Source organism: Pezoporus occidentalis, unplaced genomic scaffold (assembly GCF_034315485.1).
Source record: "Pezoporus occidentalis ecotype Australia unplaced genomic scaffold, CSIRO_AGI_Poc_V1 ctg4, whole genome shotgun sequence".
Taxonomy (NCBI): domain Eukaryota; kingdom Metazoa; phylum Chordata; class Aves; order Psittaciformes; family Psittacidae; genus Pezoporus; species Pezoporus occidentalis.
In genome coordinates this window covers 29322501-29339675 of record NW_026915724.1, presented here as the reverse complement: position 1 = coordinate 29339675, position 17175 = coordinate 29322501, and the positions used below count along the sequence as shown (strand labels likewise).

The 17175-nt window shown below is 38.2% G+C and overlaps 1 protein-coding gene across 1 annotated transcript in view; it reads right to left on the bottom strand.

The window, feature by feature from the left end:
- Positions 1-17175, bottom strand: part of ZNF407 (zinc finger protein 407) — a 334216-nt gene that overhangs the window by 119726 nt on the left and 197315 nt on the right. The window contains exons 6-7 of the mRNA XM_062633107.1: positions 15568-15651; positions 6936-7056 (exon numbers count right to left, since the gene is read on the bottom strand). Of these exons, the coding sequence (XP_062489091.1) occupies positions 6936-7056; positions 15568-15651 (205 nt within the window). The remainder of the gene's footprint in view (positions 1-6935; positions 7057-15567; positions 15652-17175) is intronic.

Below are 17175 nucleotides of genomic sequence, written 5' to 3'. Positions count from 1 at the left end.
TCTTAAGCAGGTGGACACTTTTTCATTGTAGACAGTAGTCAGCAAGTCTACATACATAAATATACTTGTGCATGCATGCACATGTATGTCTTTTTTTCCAGCAGTTCATGCAGTGACATTGGCATCTGGCAGCGAGACCAGGGAGAGCTGTGCAAGAGGGAGTTTAAGTTCTTTTGTATGCTGCTGCCAACACAACTCTCCAAAACTGGAGAGAGGATTTCTCAGTCAGTCAGGACAGCATGTCCCAGTGAGCGCCAGATCATTAATTGTGTTCTCCTTGCTTCTACAAGTTTCTGAATGTTAGGAATAACACCCGAAGTCAAGTTTCTAGGATAACACGAGAGCTGATCTGTATTTTACACTATCACATTTCATATTTTTATTCCAAGTTTACCATATGAATTATTTGCTATAACTCAGGTGAATATGAAACAGTTTTCTTATGCAACAGAAACATCATAAAGGGAATAACACTAAACGTTATTTGTATGCCACGCATTCACCAGAATAATTAAAGTGGGTTTGTAGCTGCAGACAAATTTTATTTCAGATTATTTTTCCTTTATAGTCTTAAATACTACAGCATATTTTATTCCAGATTAATACAAATATTAGCAAATACTTTATCTGAATGTTTATTAAAAACTAGGGATTGAATACTGTTCTGTGGTGTTTGCATCTGGGAACTATGCCCATGCACTGACAGAATCTCTCTCTAAACTTCTATCTTCATTTGTTTATAAAAGTCTGCTAGCACAAGGCACTGGATATCCTCAACTCTTGCTGCTGATCACAACAGAAGCTTCAGTGCTTCCTGAAGGCCCATCTTGTTCTAACTACATGCATGCATTATTGCTCTCAGCAATTTCATATTAGTACAAAGTATACACACTTTTTTTTTTCCCTAATTCTGCTTTTGTGATATATATATATATATAAAAGTGGTTTTGCACTGTGCAGTGGGGGTTGCCACCTAGAGTCCTCATCAGCCTAATGTTCCATACAGTTGTATAACCTAGTTATTTCTTGTATGTGCATATTAAGTTTCACTGATTACAAAAAGCAACTAATGTTAGCATTTTAATGATAAATACACTGTTTCACTATTTTATGTAGAAGTTGTCTTAACAGCCTTTCAGTTTTGCTATGAGTAAGTACATATTGTTACTTTACCATTTAAAGGAGTACCTAGTTATCCTTGATACAACTAGAAAATGCTGCACAACTGATGCAACCCTACCAAGACAACTAAAGGTTCTTAAATTCACCAACATAAACAGAGATAAAACACTTACTTTGCACATTCTTATGACTTTAGGTGCAAATCCTGGTGTGTATTATAAACTGGTCTTTGCAACCTATGAACAGATACTATAAGTCAGAGGGAAATAGGAACTCCCTAGGGATGCTGTCCAAAAAACAAGAAAAGTAGCCCCTGTGGAGTCACTCCCCCTAACTCATGCTGCCGCTGATGCTGAAAATATGCAATGAATCCTTCCGCAGTTGGAATTTCAGATGCCATAATCCCTTACAGAATGTTGTCTAATTATTGTATTATGCATAATAAACGTAAAATATTTATTTTAGTTTACATAATTATATTAAAAATGTATGCTATTTATTCTCAGTCTTGTCAGACATCCTTCACAAGACACATACTTAACAGAAAGGTGTATTTATGGAATGAATGCTGTTTTGCTGGCGTGGCTGTTCTAAATGCTCTTATCTGTGCTGCAGAACACCACCAATCCCCTGGATGTTGCCCTCCACTCCCTTCTTCCCCTCACTGCCATGGATACTCTATGCAAAATGAACATACAGTGAATTCCCTGAGGAATGAAAAGTAATTTTGCTTAATTACAGCGCAAGGATGGCACAAAGTACATTAACATTATACCTGTCCCACACTCTCAATGGTCAAAGTTGTAGCAATACCGTTTCTGTATTACAAAACTATGCCAGTGCTCCCCCTGAGCCCTGAACTCCAGCAAATTTGATTATGCAAGTAAAGCAGGGATCTGCCTTTTGCCCCCATGGTTTTACTGCAAAACAATGTAATCCAGACCCATTTTTTATCAAAAAATCCCCCTCACACACACACTACGAACATAATTTATTACTTACTTGAGCAGTTGTGATAGTTACATGGAAAGTCAGTACCAGTGGGAGTTGAATTTAAAGCCTAACATATGACTAAAATGAGATTCCTAATTATTTACTTCAGACACATGCATAAACCCAGTTCAGTTTTTGAAAATGCTGTATATCTGCATAATTCATTGACATCACCTGACTTAGGGGAGTTTAGCGCTTGTGAAATCAGGTTAAATTTAGGTGCCTAAGTGTGTTGCAGGTTTAGAAACTCTGGCCATCAACTATACAACCAACAGATTTAGAAATCCGTTGAAGTTCCTCCAGTTTCTGGAGGTTGTATAGCTTGTGACTACACTCTGTGCCCATTACCAAATGCAAACATATTCTTGTCAGCATAACTCTAGGATTACGTAATCTGTAAAGTTCAGCCACATAACACATCTTTTTTAAATGACTAAGAAATATTTAAAAAAGCATTGCATATGTAATGGTGGTGCAGGGCCCTATGGGACCAATTCTGTATGATAAAATTATGTTGGACATTCATTAGGAGTGAATGAATATTTTTGCATGACAAAGCACACTGATTTAAGAATGGAGAGATATGCTGTGTGATTTGAAAAATAAATGCAAAGGAAAATTTTGTGCACTTTTATCTAAATAAGGCAAACCTATATTGAAAACACAAACACGAAAAAATATCAACAAGCAAATTTTTATATTTATGGATAGATATTTTTCTTCTTTCAAAGAAATCCAATTTTAAAAACTAGGCTGAAAATACAATTTCAAATTACAGTTGTTACTAAAAGCCACATACAGAAAAGCAAATGTTTCTGAGTTATCAATATACAAAAGATATAGACAAGAAAAAAGATCAAGTGGTCACAGTTCAAAAAGTAGAGGTTGAAGGTAATATTGTAAAGAATATTTAAGTAGAACCGTAAGCACAGATTATAAAATGCACAAAATCTTCCATTTTCTTTTTGGAATATGCATACATTTCAGAAGATATTTGTGAGCTAAAAATGCTAGGTTTATTAATCACTTCAAAAACCCATACCCATTCATGTATTTTCCTAGCTAAGGAAAGAATTGCTCATGCTGTGGGTTATACAGGGAATAAATTCCCTTTTCTGTTCCATGCAGCCAAAATCAATCTTTTTCCCATGGTATCTTAGTGCCTATTCCACTTCAGGTTTTGCTACTAAACAAGAAAAAAAAAAAAAAAAAGAAACCCAAACAAACCCAAAACCTAATAATTTCTAGGTGCCTGTCCAGTCCCAGGTGATCCAGATTTTCATAACAGTTACTAAATTCAGATTAGTTTCTTTTAATAGCCTTTCTTTCTGTACTTCTAGCCAGGGTTAGCTAGCCTTTCACTCACTATACTGGCAAGAGTTTTTGCAGGATGATTGTTCACAATTTCCTCCTGAGGAATTGAAAAGCTTGAAATCAGGAATCCCTAAGAACCCTCTGAGCACTGATGAGCTGAACAGGAATAATTAGAGTGCCTTGTATTTAGATACTCTTTTAATTCAAGTGTCTCGAACTACTTTGCAGAACAGAGAGATGACTTCACCCATCAGTGAAAGGAGACTTTATGGTAGCATTAACAATACTCCATATCCGTACACAAAATGAGAAATACTCACCTCGCTGAAACTACGAGGGTCATTAAAGAGTCTGCAGTTGCCAAGCAACACTAAACAGCAACATCTGAAATAGTCTGGACGAACTTACAGTGTAAGGGCTGAGCTGAAAGCACCACAGCGAGAACTCAAACTCTACAATGGGGGTGAATTTTATCACTAGGTCAGGAGATTTTAGAATCTCGGGTTTATGTTTCTGTAGGTGACACTTGCAAGAGTACATGCCATCTGCTGAACTGGTACAAAGAACATTATTTACAGAAGTGCTAATACCTCCCCATGAAAAGAGATATTACTGGGTAAGCTGACAAGGACGCAACATGTGATTCCCTTTAAATTATATTTTAGAACAAAAAAAAAAGAGAAAAAAAAGGAAAAAAAAAAAGAGAGAGGTGGGTAGAGAGTAAAAACCAGAGTTGCCAACACGGCTGGCTAATATCCCTGTGGAAACTGGCCGGCACATGCAGGACTGCTGGGCTAATAAATACAGCAACTCTTCTACTGGCTCCTCTGCAGTTACGCAGTGCCTCACTGCCTCTATGAACTTGCAGCAGTGCCACAGCTCTGATTTCTGCATCCCTGCCAGATGTTTTTCAGCTGAGCTCAGAACAAATTTCCTGCAGAATCAAAGCTTCATCAGCTGGTATCTGTAGAGATCACCTTCCAAAGATTAGGTCAAAACTGGCCTGCAAGGGATGGAAACTAACACCCTATTACCATGAAACATTTATATTTCAATAATATAGAGGCAGGGGATGCTCAGAGATTTCTTGTTAAGCCTGATAAAGTTATGCTTGCTTCTTCTCTAATAATCTCCAGTATAATAAAATACTAGTAAAAAACTTGTCATCATTTGGAATTTCTATCCCATACAGAAAATTCTATCCAAAGAAAAATTACCTCCTGCCTTCCACTAACAGAGAATTAAAGTTATGCATTTTGTTTTACTGAGGAAATTGCATCTATTCATTGCATGTGTGTAACAAATCCCAAACTGCAAACTGATTCACATCTACAAAGCTCCCAGTCTCTAGGGTCTTCCAAGCCAGGAACTCGAACCCACCACAACCCACCCCTCATTACCTAGTTCTGCAATAGGACTATTCTTTCCAATTGGCATGGTTCATTAGCTGCATCTCAAGTACTAAGTTCAGATCTGGGCCTCTCACTCCAAGAGAGATACTGAGTTGCTGTAGCGGGTCCAGAGGAGGGCAATGAAGAAGGTGAAGGGTCTGGAGCACAAGTCTTATGAGGAGTGGCTGAGGGAACTGGGATTGTTTAGTCTGGAGAAGAGGAGACTCAGAGGCGACCTTATCGCTCTCTATAGCTACCTGAAAGGAAGATGGAGAGAGGAGGTGGCTGGTCTCCCACTTAACAAGTGATAGGACAAGAGGTAACAGCCTCAAGCTGTGACAGAGGAGGTTTAGGCCGGGCATTAGGAAAAAATTATTTACTGAAAGAGTGCTCAAGCATTGGAACAGGCTGTCCAGGGAAGTGGTGGGGTCACTGTCCCTGGAAATATTCAAAAACCACGTAGATGAGGCCCTCAGTGACATGGTTTAGTGGTGGTCAGGCAGTCGTGGGGTAAAGGTTGGACTTGATGATCTTAAAAGTCTTTTCCAACCTAGCTGATTCTATGATTAAAATGGATGACTGCAAAATTGATATGTAGCATCAAAGACAGCACTCCGTTTACCTTCAGTGCAGCACATCATGTTACACTGTTGCTTATACACTTTTTACTCAACACAGACCTTTTAATGCAACCAGTCTGACAAACACAAAACCATCTCTCTTAGATGACTTACTGAAGCTCACAGAAATGCTTCTATTAGAAAAGCAAACAACAGTAAAAAACCCCAAACAAACCCCCCAAACCAGGGGGGATGTTAAGGTAGCAGCACAGAAATGGAAGCTCCCCCAGCCAAGATTGTAAAATTCAGTTCCCTGCAGTTCTAGGCAGTAATGTAATGTGTGCTCAATACAGAAGAGTTCACAGAACATTTGCTCCACACATACAAACCAATGCAACAAAAGATTTTGCAGAGTAACAGCTTGATCACTGCAGAACCTTTATGTATAGGAGCTTTCTGTACAGTAGCTTGTAAATAGCATAAACCCAGGTATTATGAGAGTGGCTAGGTTTTGCTATATAATCTTGTTTCAGGAAACTACATTAAAACTCATACTAAAAGAACATTATAGTTGTATGCTCAGCACTAAAAGAAAGTAAAAAATGCGGTAGTGGTATAATCAAATGTTTAACTTTCTCCTCTTGCATGCATGTATCACAGCACATGCATCTAATTACATAATCATATATCATATATCAAATATAATACTGATTTTGTAAAAGCTTTTTGAACATCGACTCTTGGAAATTCCTCATGAATAACTTCTATGCATTCCTTTACTGTACACATAGAGTAGCCACCTCGCTGTAATGTATTAAGGTATTACAAATTGTAGAAGTATGTTTAAGAAGGGTAAAAATCATTTAAGAGGCAATGTGAGATAATTTCATAAGTGTTAATGATGAACTAAAGACACATGAGATGAGAACCAGAAGTAATCTTAACTGTCTGTTCATGCGATTTTTGAATCTGGTGCCCTAACAGGATGGGGTTTAGTGGTGCAGCATGGGATACTCTGCCACGCAACCAAGACTATGGCCAACTGTCATCCAAACACCCTGCTGGCACAGATAAGGAAAACTGGAGCAGAACACCAAGACTCTGCAGCAGTGTAACTAGCTCCAGTTGCTTCCCAGTTTAATAAGTGTCTGGTGAGTATTTAGGCTGCTAAGCCTTTTAGGGAACTTTTTCTTTCTTGGTGAAATGGTTGCAATTCAACCGAGAAAAATTTCAAAACTGTAACTGATTTGAAAAGGCAATGCAGAGAAGTGGCCTCACCATGGAGAATTCTAACAGACACTAGAGCAGCTGTGAAACAGTCAACATTAGCACGGCAGTGTTACCAGGAAAAGGTTTCCCATCATTTGTTCTTCTTTATAAAGTAATACCTAAATCCTGAAGACTAAGTTTTTAAATTTAGCTCCTAATTTAATATGCAATTACTGCTGCCCTGATGGTGTTTTAATGACAATATATTTTTATTGGTGACTTCAAATGAACCTCATCTGATCACCTTAACCCTTCTCTCATCATGCTTTACTTAATGACTCATTACCTGTAGTCACACCAGGGACATCTGTAAGGCTTTTCTCCAGTATGGACACGCTTATGTCGTGTCAGATGCGATTGTGTTGTGGAAGCGAAGTTACACTCATCACATTTGAATGGTTTCTCTCCTACAAGATGACAAGAGAAGATACGTGTTATCAGCTTTCATCAGCAGAAAACGAAGACAAGTCTAAATTTCTGGCATATCCCCTGAGAAAGATCTTAGTCCAGGTACATATAACAACCACAAATACAAAATTGATTTCCAAATGCCATTTATTAATTGCAAAATACTATTCTCACTGTGACATATACATATCAGTAGCCAGATGACTTCCCATGTGGTGTTACACAGCAGCAAAAAGGAGAAAGAACTGCACTGAAACAGGGTAACCATGATACTGGGCCTTATTTCTTGCCAATACCATCACCAGGTAACAGGCATTCTTTTCACCCTACACTTTCTGTTGAAGCTGGGCCTATGAACAGCCCTGAAAGCAACACTGCTGGAGACAGAAAGTGAGAAATCAGTCTGAGGCTTGTATTCAGTTCTGGCTCAGAAAGGAACATCTCAAGGGGAAAAGTGTCTTTTTGTTTGTCTCTAGTCCTGGATTTTTTCATCTTATCTATTAAATAATACCAGGACTGAGAATATGAACCAGAACTCAGTGCTCTATTCCCCCTCTTTTGCTTACTATCCTTCTGCCCCCATGAATCTTTTCTGAACAGTGGGCCAATTTCAGCAGGACTTGAAAGGTTAATGAACACACACCCCACTCCCCCACATCCCAAATCACTAAACCTAGAGTAGGACAATAATATTTTCAGAAGACAAAACTTCAACCTCTCTGCTGAATGTGCAACTGCACTGAAAATTTCTAGAGGACTATTAGTTGAAAAAAGATAAAAATCTCTAGCTTATAAATCATTATGTGAAAAGAGTATTTTTCCTTCCAGCAGAAGGGTCCACCCCTTAGAAGACAGACAAAATCTCATAACAGATACACATGCTGTGATGCCTGGCTAAGAAACCTGTATCCCATTTTCCCAACTGGTTGCTCCAGAAATATTTTGCGTGGCTTACAGGCACATGTAATTACCATTTAGGGAGGAAACAGTTTTCTTTCTGCATGCAGAAGACAAAAGGCAGTTCCTAACTTAGGTGATCTTGACTGCATTGTGCAAACCCTCAGAAATATTTATCCTAAAGACTACGTAATGAATCAAGATCTCAAGAAGTCTGAATAAAACTGCTAGGGATGGACAACGACCTTGCAGACTGTAGAGGTCTAGAATAGGCAGTTTCAAAACTGAAGCCTAAGCTTCTTAGCAGCTACAATTTGCAGCTCTTCAGAGTGAAAGGAGACCAGGAGCAGAAGACATATTGCTAGCAAAAGACCACTCCCAAGTGGCCATTCCTCCAATCCAGATTTTTCAAGCCTTCTTAAAGTATGAGACATTCAAGACTTCTAAAAAGATTCTGCCAGAATTCTGAGAAAAAATTGGAAATCTGCATTTTTCATTCTTGGAGAATGTTTGGGTTTTTTTTTTTTTTCCATCCAAAGGGAAAAAGAAATGAAAGGTCTTCAGGCCTGAAAAGCCCTTAATGCTCTATGGAAGGATAACAGAGCAGCTTCTGAAAGCTCCATAAAGATTTGGAATAATTGCTGCTGGAGAGAATATTCAGCCGCTATTTTTCATTTATTGTTTCATGGGACAAGGAAAGGTGAAGGGGCAGGACACAATGCAGAAGCCTCTATGCTGGACAAATTGAGACTGCTAGAAAGTATGTCTTTCCTGCCCCAAACGAGGTTTTCTTGTCAGACACTGACTCTCTGCTCTGGAGAAGCTGATTCTCCCAGCAGCTTGAACGCTACTGGCTGCTGCTTCAATTAAACTCTCTGGGAGGCCATAGACTCCCTAGCAACGTAACCTGTTCTTGAACTGAAGATTTCCTGTGCCTGATTTATTTTATCTTCTAGTATTAAAGAAGATAGCAACATTTTCAAGCCTAAGTAGTAAAGCCACAGGTATTTTAGATAACATACATACTTATTTTAACTGCTTTCATGTAAAATGCATTAGAACCTTGCCAACTTGCCCCTTGTAAAAATATAAAGAGCAGATCTGAACTGAATGACGATTTTTAGTTTGTCATTCGGGGGAGGGTGTGTCTGGTAAAGGTGCTGCTGTGCTGAGGCAGGGCCTGTGGAAGCCGGAACGGTATGCAAATTCTGTTGTGACCAGAAGAAAAATTGCAATCCTTGCCCACTGCTCCATGAAGTTTCTGCTTAGGAAATCCTTGTGGCTAACTGCTCCTGTCAAGTGGACTATGTGTAAATCTCACCTGACAGAAAACACATCACGGCACCACCACGCAACAAAAGCCAACTGAACTGGGAGGAAAAAGACTGCCTAGCTTGGCCTGTGACTCTTGGCAGCTGCACAAGGGAAAAGGTATTTATTTTTATAAAAAAAAATAGGTACTTCTTTAGGCTGGGGGTGTTGAAGAGTGTATTAGCTACAGCAGCAGTATAGCAGCATTTATCTGTTTCAGTTTTTCCACAGAACCATTCATTTAAGTTTTTTCTATCTTCCTTATCTTTTGGCCAGAATGCTCATTGTCTGTCTTTGTGTCCCAATTTTCCTTCCCCTCTTCCTGCCCCCAGACATTTCAAGCAACAAACTTAATTTCATTTTTATAGGGGCTGCCATTAAATATTCCAGGGGGATTCTCCCCCACCCCCAAAGATCTAATTAATACAAAATTAAAACAATACAAATCAAAGAAGCAATATTGACTATTTTTTAAACAACAATATGTCATAACTATAAAATAGTGCATCCAAGAATGTGTCATTAAGGACAAAGTCTATGTATTTAAGGATTAATAAAGGTAAACAAAACCCAAACTAACCTCCCACACACCTTACCATTATAGAAGACTTGTTCATGCCTCACCATCTCTCACTTTATCAATAACAAATCCCACCAAAAAGAAAGATAGGTGCCCCAAAATGACCCAATGCTCAGCAAGCTCTGAAGGGGAGGGGGAAAGGAAGTACACACATTCCAAGAGCAAGGAACCTCACCTCCAGCACACACACACAAATTACAGCTTTCTCTTTCTTTCCTTCTTCCTCTTTTCTCTGATTTTACCTTTTTTGAGTTCCCTGTATTTGGTGATGAGCTTTTTAGGACACAGAGCACACCTCACCGCAATTATAAATTTATCTGTGCAGTTATGTACTTAACATGTACATTTTAAAGTAAAAATGTAATAAAACAATAACAAAAAAACCTATGAATCTGGTGACAGATGTTGAGTTGTGGATAGCAAAATGAAATTTTTATTTATAATCATGACTCTCCAGGCAATTTTTACCTATAGGTTATATACAGCGCTTATATGAATGTGCTACTGAGTATCCAGCTTTCACATAAAAGAAGGGGAAAAAAATAAAATCATACCGTGCCTTCAATTTGGAAGTCTTGAGTAACTAATCAGAATCTTAATAAGATGGAAGAAATCTTACCCTGGTTGTCTCAACAGGGAGCTATTGCTTTTAGTCCTATTTGTCTTTCACATGATGTGTTGAGCAGCACAGCAAGAATACTATAAGTTTCATTTTTTCATTTGACCTAAGAAATGAGTAGACCACAAAATGCAGCCATCTGCTTACATGTTGCAGGATTTTTTTCTCCTTATTTCCAACTATTTCTTGCATTTGTTAAGGTTGTTTCCTGGAGAGGCACTTACAGGCTTGCTAACAAAGCCCGAAGTATATTAAATTCTGTTTACTTTTAGCCTGGTCAAGTTTTTTGCATGAAAGACATATAAATATAAGTACATCCTTGTCACATTGCCTTCTTATGAGAAACACTCTAGATGCCACGAGGTTGGTCTTCCATAGCAAGAAATTATCACATTTGTATTCCCAAAAATGGGAGGAAAACTGTCCACTGGACAATTTCTCTTAGGCAGAAAGTTTTAAGATCTCATTTCTGTCCAAAGGTTTGATATTATTAAGTTCCACGCTCTGCTGCAAATGTTGGCATAAATGGAAAAGGAAAAACAGCACAGATCCTCTTCAAATTTCACCTCTCCTCTTGCTGAAAAGAGCAGTATGTCTTCATACCATACTATGTTTTCTGTGGTATTCAACATTATAATTTTTTTAAGCTGTGGTGAGGACGTTGAAGAGAAGAGGCTTCATTATACTTTAAATTCAATGACGAGTAATGTAACTACACATTAAAGTCAAAGAGCAGTTCACATGAGAAATAGAAACACAAAGTGAGTCACTCATCTGGATAAAAACACATATATTATTAAATTTTCTTTCTTTATTACATTGACCTATAAATGTCTTGAGAAGCGCCAGACTGAAATGAGTGAGCAGAAGCAATCATACAAACACTGATCTGTATGATACAAGCTACCATGTTCAAAAATTCATGAAAATATTTGAACAAAGACACAATTTTCTTAGCAGTTCCATAGGTTCAGGGTGACTGTCATAGAACTGCTGTGCACAATAAGGGTACTTACCCTCTAACGCTCTACTACCGTAACGTACTTTTATGATCCCCAGGAAAATTCCACCACAACACTCAAGAAGAAAAAGTAGTGTGCCATTGTGCAGAAGATGAGGATGGGGTTTTTGCAATTTGTAGGAGTACTAGCCAACATTAAAAGGGAATTTCATGCAAGAGAACACAGGCTGTGACTGATCAGCACTGCTGGATTAAGCCAGCTACTAGATGGAAGTTTACTGGAAAACATGTAAAGGAAGGGAAAACTAGAGCAATATAAAAAGGCAGGCAGAGCAGACACAGGAGGCGAGCAGAACAATAACAACAAGAACATAAAAAGAAAACATGTTATATTTAGGAATTAAATGTTTTCATGTTTTCATTTTGAGCCAGAAATAATTACCCTTGTTTGCTTTTAATCTCTTATGCAATTCCCTAGTTGATCATGATTAAGGCAAAATATTTAAATGACATGATATATGTTTCTAATGTGTGTCCATGCACATGGATTTTTGGAGGTTATTTACTCTTTTTTATTATAAAATTTGAATAATCAATTCCTGGTGGAATTCAACTAATTTAAAATTTAGCCTACACTAAAATTTGCAATGTTGTTTATCTTCCTATCATCAGGTAGATTTTTTTACTAGGACAAAATATTAATTTAAAAAAGACCAAAATAGTTTCAGAATGACTCAAATGATGAAATATTTTCCTCCCAGTCACATTGAGGCACCAGAACTACAGCATATATGTTCTTGTCCTGATTTACCAGACGGCACCAGCTGATATTGCAAGTGGTCTAGGTTTCTCAAGACAGTTTCTCACATTCTAGGCAGCCACAAGTGTCTACTACAAAGCATTCACGGAAGATAGATGCAAGTGTTCTTTACAATGTGATGAAATTCTGGTCAAACTCTGGTCCACTCTTGAAGTTGTCATTGATGCAACACACAAAATAGAAGATTGGGTTACTGATATTTACATAGCCATGTATGCGCTTCTCACAAGAGCAGATCAGTCATTAAGGACATTACAAATGTAACACAAAATAAAAACATCGACTGTTGAGATATCAGGGATCTCTTGATAAGTCAAATTATTTTCTTCCACCTCACAATTCCACTTTGTAGTAGAGAAATGTTGAGAAAGCCTGTATGAAGGAAATCTGTATGGAGATGCATCACGTTTGCAAACAAATCAAATACAAACATTTGTGAAGTCTTAAAAACTAATGGCTTCTTCTTTCAGTTTAACATTCCTGTACTTCTTTTAATTTAAAAAGCAAAAACGTTACCTTCCACAGATAATAGTCTATTTACCAAATTAGTCCCTACAGTTTGCTCCATGACTGACCGAGGGACAGTTCCTTCCAGCCTTTTTTTATATACATCGTTATAATTTGCAATCCCTGAAATATTTTCTTCTTTTTGACAAATGCATCTTTCACAAGATAAAGGTATTTTTGCAGGTACATAAAAATAATCTAATCTGAAAAGAGAGGAACAAAGTAAGAAACACAAGAATCAAGGGCATCAAAAGTCTAAGTGGCTGGTCCTGCAGCCCGTCCTCTCCTGTGTCAAATATCTATCAGCAGCTGAACATTTCTCTGATGTGTCAGGACACCTCAGGCCTTGAGGCTGGGACGAGAGGAGGCTTGTTAAGATGGTTAAGACTCCTTAACTACATGTGAGGATTTGCTCATTTGCCCTTGAATCAAGGGTCTCTGACAGGTGATAGAAGTAAATCTTGGATTGGAAGATGTTCTGTGTCAGCCCCCTAGACAGCTTGTAACACAGTAGGGAATTATTTAAGCCATTTAGACTATTTTTGATACCTATCCTTTTCAAACCTGATTGTAATTTGCTTTGGCATTCTGCTCTGGGAAAATTGTGCCAACTAGGGACACAGGAGAAAATATGCAGGTACAAAGAGGAGTGCATGCAACTAAGGACTGAGATAAAGTTGTGCACTGGATGAAAGTGCAAGGGAACCCATGTTAGTACAATAATGCAGGCAAAGGTGGATTGTATCATTCTCCTTGAAACAGATAAAAGCTATAGATAATTTTTCTGCCAAAGAATCATTTCTGATTGTTTGTGCCAGAAAGGCAGATAACTGACAGAAAGACAGATCCCTCTTCCTCTGAGGTACTATCCTGTGTAGTATAATGTTAACAGCAAAGCAATGATGAGCCTCCATTCCTGACGTAAAATACAAAGTTATGCTTGCTATATGCAAGCTTGATGATCTATAACCTGTAAATCCCTGTGATCATAGCACAAAATTCTCTATGATACTGGCAAAAGAAGTGCAAAATGCCATCAAAAACGTGGACAGGTTTTCACCAGGAACATACCATACTTCCAGCCTAATTTTGCACATAAACCAGGAAATAATTTTTTTTCTATCAGCTTGTGTCCTAATGATAAATAAGTATAAATATATAATCAACAATAAGGGCTTACGTTTCTGAGAAACCAGATCTGCACTCACATAACAGGTAAAGACCAGAAGAGTAAAGACAAGATATGCATTTCCTCCACTTGATCATTTACCATTTGTGTGGCTGCAATGCCAATGAGTCTTAGACACGTGTGGTACCAGTGTGCCAATTACGCAGGCCAAACAAACCCAAAAGGTAGTTCCCATCCTATTGAAAACAATGATTTATTTCTGCTAAAGAAAAAGAGGAATCATTTTCATTCTTAGCCCACATTTGGTAAACTTCAGCCAATATGTGATAACTCTTCAAAACACCAGAAAAAATGGAAACCGTTAGTTACAATTGAAGCATATGGCTTCCATTCCAGTAGTTGCAATTGATCCTGTTATCATTCAAAGAGAGTATTACCAAGATAACTTATTATATTTACTAAATGCCTTTTCCTGGACACTTTAAAAATACAAACTTCTGGCAGTGAATGGGAACTGACTGTGGCAGTACTCTCACAGGGAGCTGACCCGTTTCAAGATATTGCCTGATCAGTACAGAAAACCCCACCTTTTTGAATACATCAGACTCTCCTCCAAATATGGTTGCTTTAATAAACCAAAAACAGGGTGGAAAGAATGGCTTCAGGCTCTCAAGGAGGAGAGTAGCTGCTCTCCAGGAAATTACGCACTTAGATGGTCTATGTCCTCAATCAAGATTAGTTTATTCAGGGACATAATAAAATCTCCCACTGAGATTCCTTTACAAAATCCATGGAAAATTCATGATGTAACTACAGCGTCTCATTTGTTTGCCATTTCTTTCCACTGTACATTAGACAATGGTCACTTAAGTCACACAGCAATTCCCAATGATATTACATTATCCTCCTGATAGTCAGTAAAACAAAAACTACAGTGGCTTAAGCAGCAACACTTCTGCATCTGTTTGAACAAAATCTATTCAAATAATCAAACACTTGCAAGGAACTACTTAAAAACACAATTAAGGTACAATGTATTAATAAATGTTTAATACTTATATTTTTTCTGGTCTTCTGAAATAAGAACCAATTTAATTTTGTCTGATATTAAATTTTAACAACCAGGTGGTAGGAGAGCTTTACTAATTCTGGGAGAGAAATCCTGCTTTACATGCCAACCATGTGGTAACTCTTAAAGTTGCACCTATTAATTACAAACTATCTTAAAATTACAAAAGGGCAACTGAAACAACACTAGCTTTCAACTATGTCTCAGTCCAAAATAATGGATTAATCTATATGTAGCCTCTAATTTTCACCCAGAGACATTCTAGCAGACTCTTGCAAAATCTTCACAGTAGGTAATCTATTTGGGCCTCAGAAAAAAAAATAGTAGTAGACTTTGTATTCATCTAAAGAAGAAAGCCAGTCTTTGCAATTCTACTTCCTTCAGAAAAAAACACCAAAAATACCCCCTACTGCCCCTCAACCAATTACTCAAACTCCCAGCTAAGATGCAGATCTTGGACATGCCTATTTTACAGAAAAATGAGAGAAAACAAAGTAAACAATGAGCCGATGTATTATTTGTGCTGTAACATGCTATTTGACTTGCGTTACTCCCCAGTGTAGAGGGACTCCCTTGCTGGAAAAAATACAGCAAAGAGTAAAGACAGCTTTACTGACCTGTGTGCTGCCGCCGATGCTTGGTGAGGGCATGACGTGTCCCGCCGGCAAAGCCACAAAGGTCACAGAGGAACGACTTCTCGCCTGTTGCAACAATAAACAGATGAGGGACTGCGGAGGTCACAGATCATTAAAACATATCTATCAAGGCTTTCAGGGTTACTAATTCCTCCAATCAAATGTTTCCATGTAAATATGTCAAATGGGAATGAAATTACCACTGCGGTTTATTGACTGTGATAAAATCTGAAAAGCACCACTGAACATAATTACATACTTGTCAGACCCATAAAAATTAGCTTTATTATCAATGGAATGGTTTTGTACAACTTCATTTCTGTTAGATGTCTTCCAGATGGGGCTGCTTTATGCACTTGAACAGTTTTTATGCATATCCTGATTTTTTACAATTCCCATACATCTGGCCTTTCTGTGCTGAGTAAAGATTGCCTGGAAAAAAAGTTAATATGCTGTATATATGATTCTGCTTAAATAAAATATATTGAATTTACTAACAAATTAAGGGTACTGAGAAATTTTCAACAGACTCGATCACAGTCATCTTTAGTTACCTTCCATTTATTAATCAGTATTAAATTATTTTCTTGAATATATACAGAAGAGCCCAGACAACAATAAAAGCCACATTATTCAGTACCAGTGGCAATTCAGCACTGTTTATGTTTCTAAAGTTTTTATGACAGAAAGAAAACAGGTCTGGGGATTGCTACTGAAATTACAGCAGAACTCGTATTGTTCGTCTTCAAATGATAATTCTTCATGCCAAACCCCTGGACCAATTTGAGAGATTTTGGCAAGCTCAATACTCATTAAAAGTGCGGAAATGCTCTCTTAGCAATTTTATTTTATTTTTTTAATAGAACCTAGGATTTTGCCCTGTTGTCTATAAACACAGTCTATCATTTCGCAGCAATAGTTTTACTCAGTACGCGCTAACATACAGAGCAACCTCAGCCCAGGAAGGCCACATGGAAGGTCATTATGAATTAATAACTCTAACCTCAGATATAGACTCAATAACCTCTGATAAGGCTGAAACTTTAAAAATATTTTCTTAAAAAGGAACCGCATTAGTCATTTGGAGCCAAATTGTCTCCTTTCACAGCACCAGAGCGGAGAGAGGGCTGGTGGGGCTATGATACGAAACCCATTGAAACTAAGTCTCCTTCAATTTCTTCCCCCGTGGGGAACGAAATTTAGTTTCTACAAAAGACAGCTGGGTTAGGAGGTCGAGTGTCAAATTACCCACTCCTCCTGTGAAGACAGAGGGATGGAAACCCCCATGTTGTTTGCTCCCACATAGCCAGGCATGCTAATACACAGACTGGCTGGGAAAGCACAGTGCCTCGGTTAACTTCGGATGCCAGAGACCATCTTGTGAGTGGGACCTCCCCAGAGAGCACTGCGGAAACCAGATGCCCTCTCCCACTACTGCCTGGATGGAACCCCAGAGGAACCCCACCTCCTCACTCCAGTCATTGCAGTGCAGGAGTCCCTGGGCCCCATACTGCAAGTGGGAAAACAATTCCTTTGAAGTTTCCAGGGCAGCCTGATACCTGCCACTAAAATGGGATCATAAAAATGCTG